We start from the raw sequence: 19,336 nt of genomic DNA, 5'->3' as shown, positions 1-19,336 counted from the left end.
CTTTAACATAAGAAATCAACAGAAGCCAACAAAATCACGTTGAACTCCGTCAGCGAGCAGCAGGACATGGCGGCACACAGCGGCGAAGAAACGTCTCCTCAGTGGAAAACCACCATTATAGTCAGCTCGTCGCTGCGGGTAAGTCAGGAGTTTAACTCCTTAAAGATGGCTTTACCTCCAAGTTGTCTGGAAGTGGAGTCTGAACAGGCTGGACACGCCTGACTTCACTTTAGGTGATAACGGGTCGGCAGAGAGAGGGACCTGATGGTTGTGTTAGCCGTTACTTAGCTAACACCGCCAAACCAAACGCAAAAAGTGACGTCCAGTCGTTTAAAAATTGATTTATTCACTTTTTCAACTTTCTTTTTTTTTTTTTTTATAAGCAGAGTTAATGAATTAGTATTTAGTTCTGCGTTGTCCTTTCCCTTCTAACTAGCACCATGATACAACCAGGACGCTCCAGGCGCAGCAGCATCGAGTCCGATGGTCCGACAGTGTCGATCCCGGAGCTGTGATTTTTCCTCGGTCAGGTAAACCTGCTCTTCTCCGGTGGTTCATATTCTTGTAAGCCTGACTGTAATAGATGTTGTAGCAAACATCTGTTCCATTTATCCCTTCTTTACTATTAGGTGTAGCATTTCTGTTGGTCGACCCTCAAGACCACCCGGAGCATTTGGACGTGTCTGGACTCATCGACAGGACACAAAGATTTGTGCAGGTCCACCGGAACAGCTTTCTACTTCTGTATGCCCCCTTTAATGGGAAAAGGCAAATGGAAGTCCTGTCAGAGATTCAACGCAGGTAGATGGATTGTTAAGGAAAGTTTTAAAGCAAAGTTTGGCAGATTACTTTGTATTATTTATTCAGCTGTAGGCTACATCTCAATGGACGTTGTCTCATTCAGTTTCTTTGGCAGCAATCTGAGGATCCTGCCTGTGCGAAACAGTGCTGAGATTGTCAAAGGGATGCTGACAGTTGCCAAGGTAAAGACCAAGATGGTACACGAATGTTATTTGGTTGGAACAGATTATTCATGTTGTTGTCCTCTTATTATAAAGTAAGCAACGGCTCCTTTGTTTGTAGGCCACCTGTAAGCCGCATGTAGACAGTATCCGTGACCGGATGTCTCTGGCTCGGGCTCACATCATTGAAAGCAGTCCTGTGTGGGAGATGCTAAGAGACATACTGTAAAGCTCAGCAGGTGATCCAGCATGTTTTTCCCAAACTTTTATTTGCTGCTAACTAGTACGAGTCATAAAGTACCAAAGCAAAGGTTAAAGATTTGTTTCCACATACAGTGTTAGCACAGTTTGTTGTTTTTACATTTCTGACAATATCTTTGGCAAGGAAAGACAAGTTCATCCTAGCTGGAATGCCTGTTTTTATACAGTCATTTTTGTATTCATTAAATAAAACGGTTTAGAAAAATAGCCAACTGTATGAAGTCACCCTTGTGCACAAGCAGCCTTTAGTTTGGAATCTTCAGCTTTTCTTCTGTGAGCTCTTCAATGCGGACTATAAGACTCTCCATCAGGTCAAATGTCACCAATGCGCTGTGTAGCACCTGGGAGACATAACGACACAAGACACAGTCAGTTTGCTGGTCTTCCAAAGGCCAACATACACATGATAATTAAGAGGAAAAAATAGTTTCTATACCTGGTGCTGGACCTCTGGGGACATATTAGATACTTTCTTATGCTTCACCTTTATACTTTTGACCAGTGTGATGTCTCTAGCAGCATCTCTGGCTTCTGGGAATGGGGAATAGAGATAGTGTGTAGTATTATAGAGGTAGTGTAAGAATATTCTATCGATATTTTTGCTAAAAGATCAACAATGGATTCCTACCTTTTGCTTTAATTTTCTGATTGTCCTTAAGTGCCTTTAGCTCAGCAGAATAATATGCTCTTGATAAACTGATACACACACGCAGCATTTTTAAGTAGTCATCTTTGATCCTGCACAGTTCTTCCCACACACCTGTCTGAAGAGAGGCGCACATGATTAACCTTCTGTATCAACCAGTGTAGCTGTTGAAGAGCAGAGAAACTGTTGAATTAGAATAACTTACTCTGCTCCTGAGTTCTTTGTCTCTGATGAGGAGATAGCGTAGAAGGTTCAGACTCTCCATTATCCTGGATAGGATGCAAAACAATTGACCACAGAGATAATATCAATAATTGATTAGATTAGATCTATCTTGCATCTGAATCTGCTTTGATTTAGCTCCATATTTAATGATGTGCAGACAAACAAGAGATGCACATCTAGAGCGTGCATTTCTTGTCTATATGTAGTTTGTGATTTGACCACATAGTCAAAGTAAGTCATAGTATTTGAAAGCCTGTTCGTGGTCCTCACCTGTCCATACTGTTGAGCAAATCTGTCTCAGCACCTTGTGACAAATGTAACACCAGTCCCAACAGTGAGAGAAACTCCACTCCCAAGAACCATTTACTGGCATTACCTGGCTACAGGAGAGTTATCATAGATTAAACACACTCAGATAAAATCATCAGATCAAACAAACTGAATTTAAGCTCACATCTCTCTTCTTTAATCTCACCTTCATGGAAAATTCTACTTGATTCTTGATGTTCTTGATTATATAACCTTCTACTCCTGCGTGGTTGCGGGTTTTTAACATGCACCTGCAGAAGAAAGTGATAAAGTTCAGTTAACTGGCCAGTATAAGAAACCACTTAAGTTTAGAGGTAAAGCAGTGCAAAATGTGTGTTTTATTTACACTAAGTTGGCCATAGAAAGCCTGGAATCTAGTTTTCAATTTACAAAGTTGCAATTACATTTTTGTTTTCTTTGCTGACAATTCTTACCTGAAGAACTTGTGCTTTGCTTCAGAATCTAATTTATTAATGAAGAGCTGGAAAACCTGTAGTCCTGATGCTCTCTGGGGATTACACATAAGGTAATACACTTATTTCAAATTACCACCTATGTAGAATAATGTCATTTTATCTGTAATATCTGTATACTCACCAAATGTTGCATTGGGCAGTCAGTGAGAATATGCCGCAGGTTCTGTAATCAAAAGACATCACGTGTCATTGATTGGTCAAGTATCGAGAAGGTAGTATTTACTTACGTATTTTTTTGTTCCCTAAAGTAGTAGCTAAGTTACTGTACTGGTGAACAAACTGTACTAAAATTCTTAGTTCAGCTTTTCAAATTGTAAAGGAATAAAGTCATTCTTGTCTTACCTGTGGTACATTGTAAAAGCTCTGCAGTTCCAGTAGACTGACTGGGAGGCTGTTGTCCTCCACACTCTCCAAGCTTTTTGCATAAAGTGCCTGATTGATAACAGCACAATTATGCCCTAGAAAACAATACTTAGATCTCCTGTTTATTGTTTAATTTATATTGACATGCCCTTACCAGGCCTTTGAGCAAATGTGATTCCTTTTTACTGTCAAACAAACAAGATCACAGGTTATTTTAAGAAATTCTTCTAGTGTCATAACCATATTTCATGCTGTATTGACAGCATACCTGCTAAGCAGCTGATTGATGTATTCCATATTGCACTGAAGAACAAATACAGGACTAGAGCAGCAGGAAAAGGTGCATTGTAATTAGTTTCCAGTTAAATTTCATATTTATGTCAATGACTGTGCATCATCAGTTTGACCACAGCTCACCTGAACACAGCTGGAAAGCTTTCTATGGTGATGAGCTGGACAAATAGCAGATAAGCCAGACATGCTCTTGATTCTTTAGACTGACAGTCATCCATCTGTATGCTTTTCTTCAGAGAGTTGAAGAACAGGAGCTCTGAGAGAGACTGTTGGATTGCAGGTAGTGTGACCTGTAGGATTAGATATGGAAAATGGCTTTCCACTGAAAAATAATACACTGTATTACTGTTTGGAAGAACGGAGGACCATGGTCTGACCATTATCTCTGTTGCAAAGAGCCAAAGTGATGATTTCCTGTCTCTGCTTAGTTCAGCGTCTAGCAAAAGCTCTCTCAAGCTCCTCATGCAACTGCAAGGAAAAACTCATAATGAGCAAGACATTTTATATTAATACTAAGTCCCATTACTGTGAAATATACATTGCCATTAAGCGAAACACCCTAAAAGTACAGTTTCCCACTCATACAAAACAATTTAAATGTAATGTAGCCATCACTATTACTACATAATACCACTATTAGTAAAATAGTGGTAGAGAAAACAATCACACAACCACAATCAACCACACATTATATAAAAGACAGACGTACAACTTGAGCAGCTCTGTCCTTAGCTCCTCATCCTCAGTGGTTCCAACATAGTTTCCATTTTTGCTCTTTATTTCCTGTACGAAAGACTTTGTAAAATCAGCCAAGGCAGTGCAGCAGCGACACAGTCCGTACTCATCAGCCTCCTCCAGCTGCTTGGTGTAAGGCACAGGCAGCCTGGTCAACTGCTTCTGCAGAGCAGACAGAACCAAGCCCACGCAGGCTGCCTTCCTGTCATCCAGCTGAAGCAAGACTATTCAAGACACAAGGTTGTTGTTAATATTAATGTACAGCAGGGGGAGCCAGACACTATTATTAACATCAGCATTCTTCATCATTTATAAAATGGCTTTGCTTGCATCTGTAAATGCTCTGTTATTTACAGTTTTATAGAGATGTTTGTTATGGCATAATAAAGACTATTTGGAAAGGGAATATCAACAATAAGATACTTATAAGATTGAGTTGCTGCAAGTCTTCACTGTGAATATTGGTTCTTTGTCATCAATAATGACAAATACGACTTTGACTTTAAAGTGTCCGTGATTAATATAGGGTGATCTTTATAGCCCACTCTCTTCTAAATGGGCAATTAAGAGCCAATGTGATATTTCACCGTGTCACTGGTATTCTTAATGTTGTAGTACATACTAAATTTGAGACTTACTAGCTCATAAAATGTGTGTAATACGCGAGATAGTGTAAGTGTACAACAGAGTGGTGTTACCTGTTCGGAGATGCGGGACAAGAATTGTGATGGTCTCAGAAATGGCCCCTGGCTGAATATCCTCAATTAGTACAAGCAAACACTGCACAAGTGCCTCTGGCCTGCAAGTCTAAACCATAAAACAGATAATTAACCCAATTCTGTGTATAGGAGAAATGATGTAGACATATTTGTTGTTGGAAAATTGTTGTTCGGACAGCACTACTGTGGGGTTTCACCTCGACATGTAGCCCAACGGAACTGGGAGTCAAACTGACTCTGGGGTTTATAGACAACTGCTCTACCAACTGAGCTACATGTCATTCCAGAGCTCAAAGAACTTACAAAGAAATGTCTCATTATGTGGTTGATGAACAGTTTACTCACCCTGGTCAGATGTGTAATGGCAGCCTGGCAGTGTTCAAGACTCTTCTCTTTTTTAACTACCTCATTTACAAGAGGCTCTATTAGAACAAAACCCATAGACTTCACAATCCCCTGGGTGCAAGACAAAAATACAGTGGTATTAAATAAAATCAGCAACCAGAAGATTTGGTGTTGTTCCTTTCATTTGCATGTGTCACTACCTAAACAGGTGCATACAACAAAAACAACTGCAGTTTCATGCTTGTTTTGCATTCGAACAGACCAACTGCGGCTGCAAGTGTGATCTACCAGCTTGCAGGTCTAGGTTGAAAATAAAACCACAATTGCGGATGATTCAGAGTGGTAGAGCTTTTAAGAGTCATAAATCTGAGTGAATACATTGCATGGGTGCAATGAACACAAGACTAGTATCAGAATGTTTGCCACTTTATCCCTTGGTATAAGCATGTTGGAGTTTCCAGGCTATGCAGATGAATTCATGGTCAGGTTTGACATTATAACAGGCTGTCACATACTAACTAGTTGGACTAAAGTGTATGATTTTCTTTTTTTCCTCCAAGTTTATGTTTAAAACCAGGCATTCCTTATTTGATAATCTATCACTGAACCACTTAACAGATGACATATGATTCTAACAGTGCACTAGTCATGATGAAGTGTGTAGAGAAGGGACAGTCAAGGGCACTTAGAGGAGTGCTGCATTCAAGAGGCTTATCAGTGGAGCGAGAAATCTGAAGAAATATTTTCCTGCGTCCTCTCCACACCTCTAGGTCAGAAGGCCAGCAGGCACTGAGCAGTGTCTGGGCTGCATGTTAATGTTTAGCACTGCAGTGGGAAAGTGGCTGCTGCTGTTCACTTCGGTAGATACGATGCCGCTGTTGCTCAGGATGTTGCAGTGTGACTGTGCTTTTAGTCCCCAGCGACAGATTAACACTGCCACTTCATATCTGCAGGGTGCCAAAGCTACTAGTCAGGGTGGAGAATAGAGCAGATCAGTCGCTGTCTGTTGTGTTAGTGGTGGTGAAAAAGTACCTGGTTTTTCTCATCCTGAATAAATGTCAGTAGCTGTGCACTGTTGCCCTCAGTAAGACAGGCAGATCCTAAAGTCTTGATATGCTGGTAGTCCTCTGGCTTCAAATCTTCTTCTGGGGTGTCTCTCTAAACCGAATGAAGAAATATCTATATGACTTTTTATATATGTTTTTACATATTTCTGCATTAACCTCATATTGAGTTGCCCTTTTTTAAACGACTCATTTAGTTACTTAATGTTTGTGTCTACAAACAAGTATAAAAATAATCTGATGTTAATTACTGAAATTGTTAACGGCCATTACTTCAATTCTATGTACATTTGATGGTAGATAAAGTAAAACATTTAGTCTCATTAATGTAAAAACAACAAGAAAGATTTAATTGAGTTAATTACATAGATGTTTTCAATTTTGTGGTCACACAGTGAGTCATATCTATCAAAGTAGGCGAGCTATTCAGACTTTTCATTATCCCACAGAAGCATTATGAACAGAATCATAAATATAATTGCCTTACCCATCTCTGGATCATGTCATTCTCCTGATCTTCATTCATCATCAGTGTCTCCTGTGCCCTCACAGGCAATCCTATTATCAATGCGTGTTTATTTTCAATGCACCACGGTAGACCCTGTGGTTGCTGTAAGAACCGGTGTCAGTGGCAGTATCAAAATGACCGAATGTGAAGCTCTGCTGAGTCTCTGTCTGTAAGAAACCTGAACATAAACCTCTTATCTCCCTTTGTGCTTGACATGTAATAGGATTAAACCAGAGCGCTTCTGTATGGTCAGAGAAAACATGGAACTGTCTGGAAGGATCCCGTCGTAATAACACATTCAGTCCTGTAAAATAAATAGTGTGAGAGTCACGCCACAGGACTTCAAATATATTGCACTAAAGACAGTTCTGTGTTATTTGATCTAGTGTTTGTGCTCATCCACATCGGCCTAATTTCCTGTACTGTAGGTGGGGATATGCCACTAAGCCAGTCTGTGACTGAAATAGCAATACATATTAATTTTCATGTCGCGCTATGTGATGTTGTTAAAAATAGTATTTGTAATGTTTTGTGGCTCTGTTATCTTACAGTGAGCACTTCATCTTGAATACCTCAAAGTATACCCAGGTATTATAGATTGTTAAATTTTGTTTCCCCCAGCGTTCCAGCATCTATTTGCATTTCCATTCATTTTGTTGGAGGATATAAATCAAACTTTTGCTCGTCTAGCAGTAGTTCATCACAGTTAACATCATGTCTGTCAGTGTGGGGTAGGCAGTTATGGTGTGCAGACACGTTTGCACAACAATAGGTGGATAATTATTAGTTTAAAAAATAAAAGCAGACATGTTTAACGTGTATTTCACGCAATCTGTGCAGAAATGAAAGGAAAACAGTAACTGCCAGAAATACAGTGGCACTTGAAAGTTTAAGTCCAAAAGAAATTTCTCTGTCTGCATATATGTGACCTACAGTAAAACGTAATCTGACTTGTCCTAACACAAGATATAGGAAACCCAAATTATTTATTTGTGTACTGTGGGAAATTATCCCAAATTGTCATTAACTGAAACACTGAAGCCTTTTGTGACTACCTCCAGTAGTGGTCCTTAGGCAAGACCTCCTTACGTTTACCCTGCCTTTGTCTTGTGTCTGTGAAGTGACTAAATGTAAATGCATGTACAAATCAGCTTCATCAGTGATGGAAAACTGTCCTGGTCCAGATAGAGCAAAGCAGGCCCCTGATATAACCATGTCTCACAGATGGAATAAGATCCTATGGTAGACAAATAAATCCACTTGTTTACAGAGAGGTATAGGGATTAAGAATGCTTTTTCATGATTGCTTAATGACAACATATTGCTTCTCTATGTAAACACAAAGGCTTCAAAGGCTTAGATCACCGCACGACCACCATCCTGTGTGTGTGTGTGTGTGTGTGTGTAATATAATAGAAATACAATCACTGACTTCCTGCTCCTACCATGACAGCTTCAGTAAAGGAGCAGCTTGAGTACTGATTTTAGATGAATAGGGAGAGAAGCGTGTTTGAACGGTCGGATTTAGCCGACAGCTGCAGCTCAGGTTTGCTCTCTGTATTGCTGTGTGATGACAGCCTCAGGCAAAAGCCACAAAGCAAATACAGCATGCAAACTGCCGTTCGCCTCATGTTTGTCCCTGATTTTGTCATTCTTAATTGCTGGCTGATGAAGTTTTGTTTTGACAGTGGTCCCTGGCTGCAGAAATGACAAAAGTATATAATCTAGGATTATGATTAGTGTGCTTTTAGGTTATTACATATGTATCCTTTACTTGCAGTTGCTAATACACAGGAGTGTGTTAGATAAAAAAATTTTTGTTGTTGTTGTTGTTATTTTGATTTAATAAAGAAAAAAAATCTATTGAACTTAAAGTAGCCATGTTATGCATAATTGAGGGTTTATATATTATTCCAGGGCTCCATAGATACATGCTTATATGATTTTCAAGTTGAAAAAGTGCAAATAGATGTTCTAATGTCTTTTTATGCAACAACTCCTCTTGCCTGAAGACTAAAAAAGCTTGTTGCAGTTCCTGTGTCTCTAAGGACCCCTTTGCTTTCCTCACATCCTACTCTGTTCTGATTGGCCAGCTTGTTGAAGACTTCCTGTGGGCTGAACTATGCCGAAAACTGTCAGCAACACCCCTATCTTTCTTCGGTTCCAGATGCGTTTTTAGTAAACTGTGGCAGTGCAACATCAAACAAATATATTGGTTTTTCAAGTCTAACTATACACGTTTGAGTCAGTATCTGATCTGGATTATGAATCTTAACAACAAACACCACAATGGCACATTTCTGTTTGATAATTATTTTAGTCAACATTTTGATTTTGCTCCATAACATATACCCCTAATTATATTTCTCTTATCAGGTGTACATATGGAAAAATGTGCTACTGTGCTGACCAAGGGAAACAAACTTTACGGAAACTGTAAGGAAATACCGAAGGCTATGTAATGTTGACTGTGCAATTTGTCTGTGCAGTAAATAAACACACCCACTTTGTCCCAGTTTGAGCTTTGTAAATTAATTGTGCTGCATTATGGAGTAAAACACGTGCAAACTGTCAGCATTATGATGTAAGTAATTAATATGCAGTAAAACAGCATCCTTCTACATGGGGCAGTTTATGAAGTCATCTGTCAACAGATAAAAACATTTTTATCAGTTTATCAGCAAACGTAAACAAAGTAAAATGTCCTTCACAGTTGAAGACATTTTGATTTGACAAAATCAAATCAACCTCTGCATGAACAGTTGAATTAGCGCTAACCATGAGTGGAGCAGTGGCAGCTAACCAGAGAGAATGGGTGACAGCATGCTCAGTGTGTGTAGGAGCCCGTCATCGATTTCCACATTGCTTGACCTCAACCAATGCACCGTTTTAAGAAAACTTGTAAAACAAAGCAAACTGGTGAGATAAACACCAAACAAAAAAGGCATAACATTACTTCTGTGGTGCAAACTTGCTTTAAAGTCAACAGAAGAAGCGAGTATGTAGAATTTCCCCAAGGGGATCAATAAAGTACATAATATTTTGTTAAAACATGTCATGTTAACATGTCAGAAAAAAGTGAAAATTGATCAGCTTTACATTTGGTACAAATAATCCTAATTCTATGATGATGCCAACTGAAAGCAGTTGTCACTTTATAACTCAGGAGGGCACTGTTTGTCTGGAGGCCCATTTTCATTGGAGAAGAATGGATTCATCATTCCAAACCTTGGAAACATACAAATACTCCATTCCAAGTAAAAGTCCAGCATTCATGAAATAAACAATATATGTGGAAAACACACTGAGGTGCCACAGATTTAAAGTTCCTGAAAACGTTGAAGTCAAGCGTCATGGCCCAAATAAAGTAAATAACATAAGTTATTATTTATTTTATACTGAATTAAACAACTCAAATGCTTTGACTGAATGGAACAAAGATGCCTTTATTTAGGTCTGTCAAAAGTAAAATAGTGTTTTTATATATTATGTTGTTGTATTAACAATATCTTTAGTGCCGATATGTATATAAAGAAATGACTTAGTCTGAAATATCTGATTTTTGATTTTAGCTTAACCTTTTAATCATTATTGCACGTGACAGTGGTAAAGGTGTGGCCGTTAATGTAGATTGCTTGGCCTTTGAGTCGGGAGATGGAATGTTCCAGTGTGAAATCTGACACTTTATCTGCAGCTTCACTTTACACCTGAAATATATCTACAAGTATATTTATGTGGAAGCCTACACTTAAGTATCAATTTCCATTAGTGAATATCCTGAGCAATCTTCAGATCAGGTGAGTATGCTGTATGATAGTCTGTGTTCTTCTTCTGCAGTCAGCAGTATACACAGGCATATCTCAGGTCACTATCAAATATCCATTTATATTTAATTTGCTGGACTACAACAACACAATTGTGTAACAAGGTGCATAGAGAACAGACTTCTATTACTGCAGAAGATGAGTTTAGGATTGAATTGTATTTCAATGAAATTCAAAGGTGTCTTCCTTTAAGGTTGTAGCTAAAGGTTTATGCTATGGCTAGAGCAGGTACTTGTTTAAAAGAAAATATCAGTAATGAAGCAAGGTTGACTATCATTTCAGTTGCATTGCAGGTAGTGCAGTATTTATGGAGCAGTCTAGTATACAAACAGGCAGCAATCCTGTGAGAGCAAGATAAAGCCTCTCCATTTTTCCTTTCCATCCCATATTTCCTTGGTGACCTCTTAGAGAGCAAGAGGTTCTAAGTGAACTATTTATCCAGTCGGCTTCCCCCGGAGGCTGCTGCAGACTGCTGTGAGCTCTCCTGTCTGCCCAAACCCTCCCTAGGCCCCGCTGAGCTTGTTAAGGAAAACTGCCATGTTAAGGGCCTGTCCCTTGGGTCCAGCGGATTTTAAGCTATTTTTCGGTCCAGATTTGTTTTTGGTGATTCTACTTTAGTATTTTATCCAAAAGGTCTAATGTGAGTTTTAATATATTATTTAAATAGAGGAAATTGTGACTGTTCAGTAAACTACAAGGACTATTACTCTAGAGAGTGAGGTTTGGATACACACAGAAATGAATTCCCATTCACTTTGATTCAGTTTTGGGTGGCAGCTAAAATCTTTATTTATTTATTTTAATTATTATCATCTCACCAATGGTGCTAGTGTAGAAATGGAATCTACTAGAAGAATATCTATAAGGGCAGTAAGATACCCTAGTGAACCATGAGCTAATGGAGAAGGTGGTCTCACAAGGGAGAATCTTAACCTTAGCCCCTTTTTGTAAAAGCTTTGCGCCTGTAGCAAACAATTGCAGGGAGGGGCTGTGTGTGGTGTAGTCTGAGTGTGTCTGTGTGTTGATGTAGTCCTGTTTTTCTTTTTTCTTTTTTTTTTAAATATCTTTCAACATGGAGTAAAGCAGCTTGATCTGTCCGTGTACTATGAGTTGAAAGCTCCCAAGGTGAGACAAAGGCCCAGGCTGGACACCTCAGTCTTTCATGTTCTGCAGCATCTGTATGGTATTAAGCACAGCAAGAGGAGGCATCAACAAATCCATACCGCCTGGACCATACCAACTTTACCACCGCCTGCACAACCTTTTGTAAATCGGCATTTTGATGACAATTCCCAGTGTCGAGTTGTTCCCAATCAATACACACAGAGCGGACGCCTTAATAGACACAGATAACTGCTGCTTGTCCGCTGTATCTCTGGGATGTGGAGACTGACACCCTGTCTGACTTTGATCAATAAGAGCCGCGTGCCCACTCTGCTATCACACACGGGGCTTGGTTTCCCCCGGCTGTGAGGTAAAACTGCCCAGCAACTCCCCAAGGTGGATGATTCGGAGATGTTACATGTGAACTGGCTGTCAGAACAATTTTGTCATCTCCTCTTCTCTCCGGTGTTTAAAGATGCTGACACACTGTGTTTGGGGTACCAATGTCTTGTTGGAAGTGATGGAGGCTTTTAGCCTTTTTTTTCCCCCTTCAAACTCCCTTTATCCGTTTAAGTGTTCACTCAAGTGTTAGAATTTCTATTTCACCTGCCACAAATGTCTCCTGGCACTTTATACCACTCAGGACTTCCTTTCAGGTCATCTGATCTGGACCTTTCTTTGACTTTAGTCTTTGACTTTATTTGGAATTCTTTCTTCACTTCAAGTTATAAAGGCCAAGGTTTTCTTATACAGTGTTATTTGTTCAGTTGTATTTGTTATATGTTTAAGATTTAATCTATTTTCGGCTAATTTAGCCTCTTAATAAAAGCAGTTTTGACAACCAATCAATAGCAATTGAAGACACTGAGTGAAAATTATCAGTGGGAAGACTGCTTTATCTAAAGGAAAAACACAGAGTAAAGAAGGCCAGATCAGATTCAGCTTGGGGTCATTAATGTTTCAGAGGATGCCAGAGGGAGAATGGAAGAGTCACTGCACTGCCGGGATCCATTTCCTTTGACTGTGGCTTTGTCATTTTGAATCAGTCCCACCATCCGCAGGCCTGCTGTAAAGGCGCCCGTCTCTAATTGAGTGAGTGGCAACCTACTGGCACATGCTAAAAAGAACTAGAGGCACATGTTGTGCTTGCAAGAAAAGTGGGCCAATGATTCATTGTCCCCTTTCATTTAGATAAATGAACCTTGAATTTATGTGGATTCCCCAAATTTTCTCCTGTAGGATTTTTTCACCTAAGACAAAATATTAACTTTTCCACTTTCTTGCCTTATGTTCCCCAGCCACAGCCCGTTGTAGACCTCTGGGGCTGTGGAAGTACTTACAATCCTACTCCTCTATGCCGTGATCTCCACAGTGGCATTACTCTGCTTTGATCCTGCTGCAGTCTGACACATGACCACACAGACCCCTGAATGGGCATTAGTGCAGGCTTCAGCAAACCCAACATCTGTGCCTCCCAGCACTGCCACTGCTCAAATCATTCATTAAATCAGAACACAAAAAGTAACTTTACTTGAATGCCTCAGCATAAATATTTGATCATGGCTGAGAATAAATCTTTGTCATTTTGTACTCTTTCCTCTAGCTGTGGGCTCCTATTATAGGTCGTCCTCGCCTTGCTCTCTCTTTACTATTTAGATACAATAAAGGCACATGCTTGGCTTTGTCATTTGTGAAATGGATCTTATGAATTTTTTAGAAAGATTCATAGCTGCAATCAGGCCTGGTTAAGGAGATGACTGTATCACAAAGTAACATCTTGAGCTGCCCGCTCACTCACAAATCATATGCTGTTTACATAGATAATATAAGCACTAAGAGGTTTTGTGTGTTTATTCGACAGAGACATTCGACTTTCCTATCTTACACAGGTTACCACTTGATAAACATGTTGGCTACATGTCAATGTGTTGTACTCAACATGGTTTGTCTATTAACACTTTTATTGTTCCAGTTAAATAAAATCTGTTTGACATTATTGGAAAAATAGATTTAGTGTGACTTTTTGAACAGAAAATGTGAAAATAGATGTCTGCTCATTGAAATACCTGAAAAACAAAAATGTTTGTTAGTTGGTATTTAGCAGGTCGGTTCTTGGAAAGCTGTTAGAGGTTGAGTCTGTGTGGATAGGTCTCTATCTGCTTTGCAACTGTCATTTTTACTCTCTCTCCTATCAGATTGTGTGGGTGCTGTGTGGGTATTTTTTCAAATCCACGCTTAGTTTTGAAATGAGATTTAGACTAATCTGATTCAGTAACTCCAACATATTAACATTTTGGTTTGTTAATGTCTGATGAATTGACAATGTAACCCTGATTTATACTATTTAACATTTTACTTAGTTATTGTGGTGGAGGTTTGACACCATACTAACTCACCAAAATCTTCTATACACAGTATGTATCCCATAATCATTGTTAAAAAGTCTCATTACTAATACTATTACTGATACTAATAACACACTCAGATTTGACCTAATTTTTGTACCAAGATCATATTTTTTCATTACCTCATTTTAACATATACTTTTGCAAACAATAGTTGGGACACTGTTCATGCATCCATCTGTTCATTATCTGAACCGCTTTTCCTGTTAAGAGTCACAGGGGTGCTCTGAGGCCTGACATAGGACCAATGAACCTAACTGTATATCTCTGGACTGTGCAATAAAACTTGAGTACTATAACTATTTAAAGTACATATGTGATTGTAAATAGTGCACAAGGCAACATATTATGTTGAAACTGAGTTTTATTTTAACTTAAGCTCATTTAGAATTTGATGCTAGCAACATGTTTTTAAAAAAGGTCAACTACAGGAGATTTTAACACGATGTCATTGTTGTAACTGGGTATGAAAAGAGCATCTGAGTTTACCACAACTAATATTGGGGCCAGGTAAAATAGTTAAACTATACTTTCTACATTAATAAGTAAAAGTAGCAGACTATTTAGGGATTTTATATAAATCATTATATATATATATATATATATATATATATATATATATATATATATATGTGTGTGTGTGTGTGTGTGTGTATGTATGTATATATGTATATGTATGTGTGTATATATATATATATATATATATGTGTGTGTGTGTGTGTGTGTGTGTGTGTGTGTGTGTGTGTGTGTGTGTGTATGTATGTATATGTATGTGTATATATATATATATTGGTATATATATTGGATATGGATTGTCTGGAAACTGTTGTCAGTGAACATTGGTTCATCGTGCATATACAAATGCAAGTTAAAACTCTTCCATGCAAGAAAAAAATATGAATATAAATAAAGAAGATCCAGAAATGCCCCCACCCTCCCTGGATGAAAGCTCACTTAAAATGGACTGAACTGATCTCTCTGTGGTCTGACGAGTCAGAATTTGAACTCTTTTTTTTTTTTAAACATGGACACTGCATTTTTCAGACCATCTGCATTATTATTAGTGCACACTTCAAAAACAAGCATCTGGGATGATGTGGTAGGTATTAGTACATACAGCATGGGTAGTTTGCACAGGTAAACATCAAGACTTCTTTTTCTAGTAAGAGAGCAAGACAATGTCAAAACACACGCTGCACATATCAGCAGTAATAGGGAAGTTAATATATCAAGCACAAATAGGGAAAAGGTTTTGTTTAAAAACTAAAGATTAGCTTTGTCAGTTCCCAAATGCTTACAAAGTGTTGTTAGAAAAAAAATAGAGGTGATGTAGTGGTGGACATTACCCTAGTTTTGGCTGTCAGCTTTTTTAAAATCATCAAATAAAAAATGTATATATATACATATAAAAAAATCAATTACATTTCTCTATTTCAATTTGATGTTGTAGTATTCACAATCCAAAACGTGCTTTAAATGATTTTGTTTTTATTCTCATTTTACGTTTTTTTAAACAAAACATTGCATAATAAAAAATCTCACTGAGGCTCATTAATTATTTTACAATTTGCACAGTGAACAGAATAGTCTTCTACACATTAACTGTGACACACGCAAGGATCTGTGCATGAATCTCCCAGCTTAACACTTTACACACCATCTCATCACAAATTTTAAGCAGTATAAGACTGGAACATCATCTACACAGTAAAAGGTGAAAGCTCTTTTTCTTGTTGCTTGTGTGCAGAAGATTTCATTTTCATGTATTTTTTCCCCTAAAGAGAAGCGAATCTGTTGTAGCCTTCTCACCAGAGTGGATCCTTTTAATGTCACCTTCAGGGTTCATACGTTATTAGACATGACTTCAGATAAAAGACAAAACCAGGCCAACAAGGCAAGCGCACGATGCAGTAAAAGGATTGAACAGAGGTTCATTTTGTCAGCTACACAATATAAAATCGGGAGTGTAAAACTACCCAGAGAGCAGTTCTTCCTGAGCTGTGATAGAACAGCCTTTCTGTTCCTGAGTGACAGCTCACATCCAAATCGTCTAGTGATATGTAATGCTAAATGAACCGGATAAACATGTCTTTAAATGAATGGACAAGTCACCCCCACCCCACCTCTTTTATCAAACCTATGGTTCCCCATCCTACCCGCCCTCCCACACACCCTCCAGTACTCGGACTCATGCTGTTCAGGGCCCTAGACCCTCGCAGCAGAGCCTGGCTAATGGAAAGCTTTCAAGACGGCCAGAAGAAAACGTCGGCTCTCATTTAGCCTTCCACCCTTTGCTGATGTCACTAGTGTGTCTGTGTGTGTACAAATGGGACGTGTCATTATAAATAGGAATAAAAACTGAAAACGACACAACACTGTCCACCCCCCCTCCCTCGCACACAAACACCTGCATTGGCCTGTTTGACTGTCCCGTCACCTAAATCACGTGTTATTTGAATGTTTCATTATTATTCTAGTATTCTAATAATACTACTACACCACAGTATTATAGTTCAAGAAGCGTTGTGTTGACAACAACAACACGGTGGTGGGAGATGAGAGGTTTGCGTTGTGCAGGGATCTAGCTCTACAAGTTGACCTTCTTTTCTAACACCCCTTCACATCTTCATGTGAAGGGTCAAACCTGTGACCGTTAACAGGAAGGTCCACTTGGGTGTTTTGAATCGTCACGCATCTCCTCCTAGTTAGTTTGGGTCATGAGCCGTTCTTGTCATCAGTCCAGAAAACGCTGTTCCAGAACTTTTGTTGTTCATCTCGCTGTTTCTTTTCCAAAAACCAGGCTTTCTGATTCTTACTGCCGATGAAGTTTTTGCGTCGTGGCATCTGCCTTTCTGCACATAAGTGTTTGTCATGGAATAGTGGACTGTGATGCCGTCACCCTCACTGCATGGAGGGTGTTGGTGATGTCGCTGGCTGTGGTTTTGGGGTTTTTCTTCACAGCTCACACAATGCTTCAGTCATCAGCTGTTTCTATTTTCCTTAGCTGGCGTGTTCTATATCTGATGCTCAGTACACCAGTCGTATCTGTTTTTAAGACATTCCTAATTGCTGTATTAACTGCCCCTAATGTTTGCGCAGTGCATTTGATTGTTCCCTCTTCTCTTTGAATTGAAAATGACTGTGTTTCTCCCATAGGCAGCTCTCTGTTTGTCATGTTGATTTATCCTTTTATCAACTAATAGGTCTACTTGTCTTTGCCGGTAAAAACCCAAAGCAAACACCAGAAACTATTATTTGTGCTGGAATTTGGGCAATCTGATACCGAATATGTTGTTTTATGTTGTTTAATGTATCTAGATGTAAATATCAGAAGACAAATGCTGAACTTCTCAACTTCCATGTCACATCCATCGTACAATATATTTGGTTGTCTAATGTATATGTGATGTCCATATTAAATAAAAAGATTCTGATTTATCTTAAAACTAAAGTGTACACCACACAGATTGGTCTTGCCGTTTAAATATTAGGGAGTGGGCTGCAATTCTGTGAAATAAATCGCCCTCGTTCAGATAAGATTAGATGCAGGAATGTTTTGTGCTGAAGCTCATTTATTACACATCAGACAGAAGTTGAACCAGAAATTTAAAAAAAAAAAAAAATTGTTTAAAAAGTATAAATCAAGGCAAAGGGCAAAGTATATGACACATAGATACACATACAGTAGTATACCCACTCATAGCAGTAGTAGATTCATAGTGTGCTGGAAATGACATCAGAGCATAGTCAGACTAGGTTGAAAGTTAACGTTAATTACTTTATAATTGGTGGAAAACTCTCTCAACTCAAAGTAAAGACCATACACACAAATATGCCTCCCTGGCCGGTGGCACAGTGTAAAGCTGTAGAAGCGGTCCAGGGGAGTGTTGCGTAGCTGCGGCTGGCACTCCAGGAAGAAGCCCGTCTGTGCAGAGACGCTGTCTCTGCCCACACGTGTTCAGCCTGTCAGCTGCCTCGCTGATGTCTCTTGTTATTATTTTCCTCTCGTTCTGCTGCCTTTTCTTTTGCAAAGTCATTAATAATTTGTGTCTACGCCTTGTCGCTTGATGACAGCTGTGCAGTTGGTTTTGCAGTCTGTTTTTCAGATCAGGTGAATAATGAATAAGCCTCGGCAACAAAAGAGCTGTGTCCTGCGTGAGCCCTGCCTCTCTTCGTCTGTCCCAACTTAGCTGGCGTGTCAGCCAGTGGGGAGGGGACAGGTGAAGGTCTTTCTGATGCTAAAACTCTCCTAAATCAAATGTGTGAAAACTGTTTTATTTGGTATCTCCTCATCTTCCAGGAACTATACAATACCATCATTTCCTGTACTCAAGAACATTAATCAGTGCTTTTTCTCAGAAGCTTGCTGCTAGAAAGCCTGTATCACTCTCGGGTTATCTCTCTTATATCTTGTCAAACCTGTGTGAAATCTGCTGAATGCAGCGTGAGAGCAAACATGCCATTATTATTACAGTACACACAGCAGCTCTTCGCACCCTCGGGGGAAATAATCACATTTGCCCTCTCTTTGTAGTGCCGTCTCTCTACATTGTCATAAAAGTACAAAATCAATTCATCTGATCATTGGCCAGATGTTCCTTATAGTAGGTACTCAGCTGCATGGGTGTGACCTCGACCTTTTCTTTTTTGTAAGCTCTGAGGTGTTTCATGTGATCTTTCAACCTGTTTCCTTCCTTTGCATCAGGCCCCATATCACAATAGGAGATCAGGAGATGGGGGTCTGGTTTCAGAAGCTGAGGTAACATCTCATTTTTACTGTTTCAGTCTTATTTCAAGAATTGTGTTTGTTCATATCAGAAATTGTGCTTGGAAATAGTGAGATATGAGGTATTTGTTGATGTTTCTGGAATTCATGCAGCTTGTTTAAATGGCAGAAGATACAAAAAGGGAAAGAGAGAGAGAGAGAGAGAGAAAGAAATCAAAATCCAGTGTGACTCTAAAATCCCTTCGTTTATCATTTATGTGTAATTGGAGATTAATAATGAATCCTCCAAAACCACAGAGCTCAGATAGCGAACTTTTCCCCATTGCACGACTGTGTCTGTCAGGAAAACTCCATCCGAGCGTACCTCAGC

At 39.1% G+C, this 19,336-nt stretch overlaps 2 protein-coding genes across 4 annotated transcripts; one reads left to right on the top strand and one right to left on the bottom strand.

Moving 5' to 3' along the window:
• The first annotated feature begins 6 nt into the window (after positions 1–6).
• Positions 7–9,360, top strand: LOC113152026 (uncharacterized protein C1orf146 homolog). 3 transcript variants are annotated; one of them, XM_026344938.1, is made up of 7 exons: positions 7–138; positions 437–530; positions 630–801; positions 905–983; positions 1,084–1,201; positions 2,863–2,929; positions 9,284–9,360. In XM_026344938.1, exons 1-5 carry the CDS (start codon positions 67–69, stop codon positions 1,189–1,191), a joined length of 525 nt encoding a protein of 174 aa, XP_026200723.1. In that variant the 5' UTR covers positions 7–66; the 3' UTR covers positions 1,192–1,201; positions 2,863–2,929; positions 9,284–9,360. The 3 variants fall into 3 exon arrangements, with proteins under 3 accessions (XP_026200723.1, XP_026200724.1, XP_026200722.1); XM_026344939.1 differs by lacking the exon at positions 9,284–9,360 and adding an exon at positions 3,773–3,898 and having other exon boundaries at positions 917–983; XM_026344937.1 differs by lacking the exon at positions 9,284–9,360 and adding an exon at positions 3,773–3,898.
• On the bottom strand, positions 1,469–6,928 carry LOC113152025 (glomulin-like). The gene is made up of 18 exons (XM_026344935.1): positions 6,887–6,928; positions 6,368–6,493; positions 5,336–5,446; positions 4,970–5,078; positions 4,246–4,495; positions 3,914–4,004; positions 3,660–3,826; positions 3,511–3,564; positions 3,397–3,427; positions 3,222–3,311; positions 3,001–3,042; positions 2,838–2,911; positions 2,570–2,654; positions 2,365–2,474; positions 2,075–2,138; positions 1,852–1,987; positions 1,660–1,754; positions 1,469–1,564 (listed from the first exon to the last, which is right to left on the bottom strand). Exons 1-18 carry the CDS (start codon positions 6,926–6,928, stop codon positions 1,469–1,471), a joined length of 1,773 nt encoding a protein of 590 aa, XP_026200720.1.
• Positions 9,361–19,336: the final 9,976 nt, after the last annotated feature.

This window comes from Anabas testudineus, chromosome 4 (assembly GCF_900324465.2).
Source record: "Anabas testudineus chromosome 4, fAnaTes1.2, whole genome shotgun sequence".
Lineage (NCBI taxonomy): Eukaryota > Metazoa > Chordata > Actinopteri > Anabantiformes > Anabantidae > Anabas > Anabas testudineus.
Note: the sequence above shows the minus strand (reverse complement) of the source record. Positions and strands in the feature narration are given on the sequence as shown.